This window comes from Colias philodice, chromosome 10 (assembly GCF_061535455.1).
Source record: "Colias philodice isolate Cphi_HAF_F1 chromosome 10, ilColPhil1 Martin Lab GWU primary, whole genome shotgun sequence".
Taxonomy (NCBI): Eukaryota; Metazoa; Arthropoda; class Insecta; order Lepidoptera; family Pieridae; genus Colias; species Colias philodice.
In genome coordinates this window covers 11,657,365-11,664,465 of record NC_143095.1, presented here as the reverse complement: position 1 = coordinate 11,664,465, position 7,101 = coordinate 11,657,365, and the positions used below count along the sequence as shown (strand labels likewise).

At 32.8% G+C, this 7,101-nt stretch overlaps 2 protein-coding genes across 4 annotated transcripts; one reads left to right on the top strand and one right to left on the bottom strand.

The window, feature by feature from the left end:
* Positions 1–35: 35 nt before the first annotated feature.
* Positions 36–2,313, bottom strand: LOC149485493 (peptide deformylase, mitochondrial-like). The gene is made up of 3 exons (XM_089700259.1): positions 1,873–2,313; positions 624–744; positions 36–249 (listed from the first exon to the last, which is right to left on the bottom strand). Exons 1-3 carry the CDS (start codon positions 2,206–2,208, stop codon positions 59–61), a joined length of 648 nt encoding a protein of 215 aa, XP_089556385.1. The 5' UTR covers positions 2,209–2,313; the 3' UTR covers positions 36–58.
* Positions 2,314–2,713: 400 nt separating this feature from the next.
* Positions 2,714–7,065, top strand: Hibch (3-hydroxyisobutyryl-CoA hydrolase). Of its 3 annotated transcripts, XM_089700257.1 has the most exons (6): positions 2,714–2,815; positions 2,849–2,869; positions 3,259–3,793; positions 4,711–4,985; positions 5,568–5,709; positions 6,211–7,065. In XM_089700257.1, exons 3-6 carry the CDS (start codon positions 3,259–3,261, stop codon positions 6,354–6,356), a joined length of 1,098 nt encoding a protein of 365 aa, XP_089556383.1. In that variant the 5' UTR covers positions 2,714–2,815; positions 2,849–2,869; the 3' UTR covers positions 6,357–7,065. The 3 variants fall into 3 exon arrangements, with proteins under 3 accessions (XP_089556383.1, XP_089556382.1, XP_089556384.1); XM_089700256.1 differs by lacking the exon at positions 2,714–2,815 and having other exon boundaries at positions 2,846–2,869; positions 6,211–7,064; XM_089700258.1 differs by lacking the exons at positions 2,714–2,815; positions 2,849–2,869 and adding an exon at positions 3,034–3,056.
* Positions 7,066–7,101: the final 36 nt, after the last annotated feature.

The window sequence follows — 7,101 nt, the reverse complement described above, 5'->3', positions numbered from 1 at the left end:
AGTAGGTAGTTACAGATTGAATAAATAAAACACCCTTTTAACATAATAATTTATTATTCTATGGGCTATAAGGTATAGCAACCTTTCCTTTACTCAAGTTGATTTCCTCCCAACATACACACTGTAGCGTCTTTCTGTCCATAATATCAGTATATAGTTTGCCGTTCAAGTGATCCATTTCATGCTGAACTATTCTGGCCGGCCAGCCACTGTACTGTTGTGTGTTTTGTTCGCCAACTTCATTGTAACCTATGAACATGAATTATTATGAAGTTAAAAAATATAGCATATGAAGAGTAGTTTTCTGATGATTGGTGAAAGAATTTTCAATATCACATTTTAGAACTTATATGTTACAAGAACACAGTACCTATCTTAGATTCTAAAATTCTGATTTATACCTAAGCAAATAAGTTTGTAATATTGTTGGAGTACAAATAAGGTGTTAGAAGGAGAATTTAAAATCTTAAGAAATTTTTCATCCAATAAGTAAATGCACGTATTGCTTTAGAAACTGTATTTAATAGGTAATGTTTGTTTATAAGTTGGGATTTTGAATGGTATTTGGTACTACTTACTGCAAATCAAATATTAATTTTACATGAACCAGATAAATTAATTACCTGTTACTTCTACAGATTGATGTCTTGCAACATCTGCTTGAAATGATTTAATACTTTCACATCCTTCAGGAAGAATTACTTTATTATAGACCAGTACTTTGACAACTGGATTAATGAAAACCTGAAACAATGACATAATATGTGAAATTCAACCTTATATTGTACAGCATAAAAGTTAAATTGACCACAGACACATTTAACCCTTATTAAAACGCTGGGAGCTATACTTCCCACGTCTCAGATTGAAGTAAATCGTGTTTTATTTTTATATGCTTAAACCTAATGCAGTGTAATATTTATCTACGCAATCTTAACATTTTAGAGAACTTTTTTTCATGGAAACACTTTTCAGAAAATTATTACATGTCATGGTAAACACACGTCAAAGTCAGGTGACGTGATTTTGCAGCCGAAAACGACCGTTATTTTTTAGTTTTTGGTGTAGTGCTCAAAAAAAATTAGATAAGTAGATTTGAGTTCTAGCTATGTAAACTAGACTATATTACGGTTGCGTGAAACGTAAAAATATGCCCAGAATCTTTCTTTTATACCTTGGTAGAGTCGATTGAAATTAAGTCTTTAAGTGGGAAGATATCATCCCAGTGTTCGTCACTGCACACGACATTCGGAAATTCTATATATAAAATCTGTGTGTCTAAAAAATCTTTTTTAGTTGGTATAAGCAACTTATTTATTGTTATTCGTTATTTCCTGATCAGATAATTAGAAATCTTAACTCAATACATTAGTATTTACCTATTGTTTTTATTTTGTTGTAGAAAAATGCCATTTTTATGTTGAAGTCATTCATTTTTCAATTCCCGAATTCTTCCCTCAGTAAAAGAAACTTGCATTGATGAGTACTTTCACCTCCTTTATTAAAAAACTTGATCTTTATAATTTTTTACGATAACATTAAATTCACAAGTGGAGTCAGGGCAACTAACTAGTGTTTTAAAATATTGATGTCTGGAGTGGACACTGGGAGCTATAGTTCCCACCTTTCCAAACTTTTTACAAGAGAGAACAGATGACGGGATATATACTTCCCACCGAAAAAAGGGTACTTCCCCCCCACTAACCCCTTTTTTGTGTGTATTTTTGAAATCTACGACCCAAAATTACCCAGGAACGTATCTTACTTTTATGTTAGCTCCTCCACAGGCTCGCGTTTGAATAAGGGTTAAAATCAGTTTTTATGAGAGAAAATTATGATCAATTACTGTTTTCTTTAAGTGTACTTACTCACAGTAAATGGTACTTCGTACATATTTCTGCTTTTCACAATTTCTGGTAGTTCGGATTTAATTTGCTTCGCAGTGTGTCTCATGACGAAAATTCTTTTATTGATGCCCACCTGAGGAGCTGACATTCCTACACTTCCATACTTATTAAGCATATGTTCCAATATAATAATTAATTTTTGTATTTCATTAGTTTTTATAGCCTCAATAGGAACTTCTTCGCATATTTTACGTAACCTAGGGTCGCCTATCTGCACAATGTGTTCATATGGAGGATTTACTTTACCGCGACTGGGTGATAATTTAGCATACCAATTTAATGTTTTTCTTAGTATCCCCATTTTTTAAACTAACAATTGATTTTCTCTATTTTGGTGCTAGGTTTTCTACACCCTCAAATTTTCGGATAAATTTTCATACAAGACGATAACATTAATTATGACAATTGACAGGCGACCCGCGACAGCTGATAGATTGACAACTGGCCCAGTTGTCAATCAGAAGGGCACTGGCATTATTTGTACAGATTATATGCCCTCGCCATTGTTCTCGCTGACAAATTTTCATGGAATTTGTTATAAACTGTGTATTGTTATTTTAGTTATTTTATGTACTTCCAAGCAAATATTAACGCATAAATCAGTCTTATAATGGAGAGTGGGGATAACGCGGTAATAACTTATTCTATATTTTAAATGCAACATGTGTACATGAAAATGTTAATGAATTACAGGCACGTATATTTAAATCGCCAGAATGTTAAATACATAATCAATCTAACTTATCCTCTGTGCATATCCTAATATTTAAAAGCGCCAATTAAAACAATAGACAATAGACGTTAAACAATTTGAACTTTGAAATTCGGAGATCAAATTCGCATTTTGAAATGTTTCTTTGACACTTGACAGATGACATTTTACCTACTGTAGCTACGCAAGTCACAAATACTCGTACTAATACCTAATCTGTGGTCACAAAGTTTTAAAGTTCGATTTCAAGGTAATGAATTTTAATTAATTAATCTAAATACTTTTTATATTTGCAGCAAATTTGTCTTCTTATAAATGTAAACTCATTCTAAATTTTTTATAATATCTTATATAAAGTACATTTTTATTTTGTGCACATAAATATGGTTGCCGCACGCATTATTTTTGTCAAGTAGTGTTTTATTTATAACTGAGAGGTCTGTTAGTATAAACTTCATCGGTTAATTAAAGCTTAAAGTAATTGAAACACAAAAATTAAAGTTGGTGATTAATATAGTCTTTGGGTTTTGTTATATTTATTTGTAAAGTTTGAACTTTACCATAAAAGACGATTTAAGTTATTATGTATATCTAATAATAGTTGGACACCCATGTTAAGATAAAAATATTGTATTCCAGATGTTAAAACTAAGAATAATACCGCAAACCACATCGATTTTAAAACGAGCGATGTGCACACAGGAACAAGACGTTCTATTTGAAAATCTCAATAATGCTGGCATTATCACATTAAACAGGCCAAAGGCATTAAACTCCCTCAATTCTTCCATGGTAACTAAATTACTACAGCAACTACAAGAATGGATGAATACAAAGAGTCTAGTCATAATAAAAGGTGCAGGCGAGAAGGCCTTCTGTGCGGGCGGAGATGTCAAAGCAGCTATAGACAAAGTTGAAGGGCCCAAATTCTTTTACACGGAATACAATGTTAACTACCTAATTGGGAAGTACAAGGTGCCTTATATTGCGTTTATGAATGGGATCACTATGGGTGGGGGTTTGGGATTGTCGGTACATGGTCGGTACAGGGTCGCTACAGAGAAGACAATGATAGCTATGCCAGAAACTAAGATTGGATTGTACCCAGATGTCGGAGGATCATATTTCCTGCCAAGGCTTCCAGTCAACCTTGGATTGTATTTGGGCTTAACTGGTAAGTTAATAACAATAATATTATTTTATGTGCTGTGATTGGTTTAAATAATTTTGAACTGACTTCATTTATTACTCTGAAGAATACTATATTGTAAAATAGTTTTTAACCTGGCAATAAAAGTAAAAAATTACATTTATAAATATTATTTTATTTTAATTTAATTAAATTTAGTGATTTGGACAGAAGATGGCTTTTAAAAAATTATGTAATTTGCATATCATATCAACAATTATTTGGTTATGTTTGTTTTCTTATCTCAAATAATGTTATCTAAAAGAGAAACATGTGACGCGATGTGTTATCTTTTTTCAACATTCTAAATAAATATTATTTGACAAAGTCCAGGATTCCATTTGCAAATTATTATTTTATATCTTCACAAAATTTTATGAGATAATTTTATCAAAAATATATAACAATTTTAACAATGTTTAAAAATACCCTTACAATTAGTTAAATAAAATACATAATACATTATGTTATCTTATACTAAATTGCTAATTAATGCTGTCAACATTTTATATTTCAATTGGCTCATCACACTAATGGTGACTTTCTCCAACAAATGCTGAATTAAAGGTTCTTCACAAAAATATCTCACAATACACTTATTGTGATGTGAAAAATGGATGTTTAGTTTATCTAATAAATGAAATAAACGGTAATATTGATTACCATTACCCATCAAACATGAAACAATTTTTTTTTTGACGTGACAATGTCTTATAATTCGATAGCCGGCTGCACGCACGAAAAACCATGACTCATGCGGCGTTACCTCGCTCTGAGGCGTTCCATGTAGGCTTGAAGTGCAAGCGAGAGCGTGGAACAAGCGACAAAGAAGCACAATAGGCCATTGTCACGTTCAACTATCGTCAGTAAACCGACTTTTCAGACAACCAATTTTATTACAGGTGACAGATTAAAAGGTAAAGATGTAGTAAAGTCCGGTATTGCCACCCACTTTGTACCCAGCAAGCGTCTCTATGAACTAGAGAAGCTACTCTCTCGGTGTGCGAGCGAGGTGGAAGTCCAGTCCCTCCTGAACAAGTTCCATGAACCAGCGGAGGATTTCACACTCGCACCGAACATAAAACACATCAATTACTGCTTCGCCGCGTCCACTGTGGAGGAGATTATTGAGAGACTGGAGAAGGTGCAGAATGAGTGGTCTGTGAAGACTATTGAGGTGAGATTTCTGTTACTAAGTACTATTACATAATTTTAATTTATCCTAGAGTCTAGGACCTAGACCTTCAAAAAGAGCACCTATAAATACCTAAAAAACCGGCTGTTAGCTAAGGCTTCTCAAAATTATCCCTAACGATTTCCCTCTCTTTTATATCCTTCTTCTTTCCTGAGGACAGCAACACATCCACTTCCCAGTGGAGTGGATGCTTATGGGCGGCGTGTTTCGCTTAACACCAGGCGACGCGTCTGCTCGTTTGCTATCCTATAGCATAAAAAAATATACTTATGAATAGGTACTATAATTTCTATATGAATGTCCTATGAACATAACAGGGTCTGTTTTCTATGGAATACCAAATTTGAGTAATCGGTAGTATGACGATTATTGAAATATAAATACTTTTGTTAATAATATTTAAGCATTTATTTCCTAATACATAATACGGATATCATTGGTTACACTGTGTATGAAAAGTAACAGTAATACAACAAATTAGTTAAAATTGTTATCAACTTTAAAATTGATATCGTTCATTTTTACGTCCATTTTTTTTTAATACATATAACATCTTTCCATCAGACATTACACCAAATGTGCCCGGGTTCGCTCAAGATAACCCTCCGAGCGCTACAACGCGGCGCTCAGCTCGATTTACCACAGTGCTTGCGCATGGAGTACCGTCTCTCCTGCCGACACACAACCGGACATGACTTCCCTGAAGGTATACAATATACATGCACACACAGACACAAAGAAACGTGACAAAACACGCACACACAGACATGTGATAGCACACACAAAAAATACACTTTACACAAACACAGATATTTGGCGGCTCACACACACACGGACATGTGATAGCATACACAAACACTGACATTTGACACACACATGACAACGCGTTATACGTACACGTACGCATATGCACGTTCACTGCACACACAAAACACAAACACAGATATGTGAAAACAGTCACAGACATATTGTGATAGCACACACACACACACACGTATGCATACACACGTTCACACACGCACAAATACACGATAAGACGCGTAAAAGTAAACGCACACATACGTACGCGCGCATGTTCGTTGTAAACTTATGACAAAAATATGTAACAACACAGCAATTTTAATAATGTCCCTGTAAATACAATTTTTTTTGCATTTAACATATATTATGACTCATGAAAATAAAACTAAAAACTTAATACTTCCAGGTGTGAGAGCTCTACTTATAGACAAGGACAACAGTCCAAAATGGCAGCACAAATCCCTAGCCGAGGTTGACGAAGATTACGTCGAGGAGTACTTCAAGAAACTGCCTCAAGATCAAGAATTGCAGTTCTTTGATTCTAAATTATAGGCATTACATATTATAAAAAAAAACCTTCCAAATATGCATAAACTCAATTGTTACTCATTAAATGCCCTTATAGGTCATTAAAGAAAAATATCATTAAAACTAATGAAAAGTTTTATAAGCTTATCGCGAGTATCTGCCTCAATAAAACTTCCAAACGGATGGACCAATTTAAGTAAGATTTTTTCCAATCGAAAGTCAGTTGTAAAATTCAGCTCTTGTTTAAGTACAAATGAAACTTTTGTCTCGAAAAAAGATTGGGCCTAATAGCAGTGATCTCAGGCAATATCTATGAACTACAATGTTTTTTTTTCGCTATATAGTCGTAAAAATCAATAAAACGACAGATTTTTCACATTTAAATATTAAACAAAAATGCAGCTTTGATACAATGAATTTAATTATAGGTACTTAAATACAATTATATTAAATATTTTCATATTTTTTTAATTTAGTTCCTAATATTGTTGGTATACGAACAATTATTGCACATTAACCTTAAAAACGTTAATCATATAGAAATAAGCATATTAAAAAATCAGACAATAAAAGACAATAAAATATTTTTATATCAATTTTTGTATACAATGTAATTTGCCTAAAAATTAGAATTGTTATGTATTTGAAAAATTTATTGGCTGTTTTTTGGAATTTATTGTATATATTGTATATCGTGTTTGCATTTATATTTTATAGATATAGTAATGAAGCCATATAATCAGTTGGACTGATCTATTAAATGTTTTTT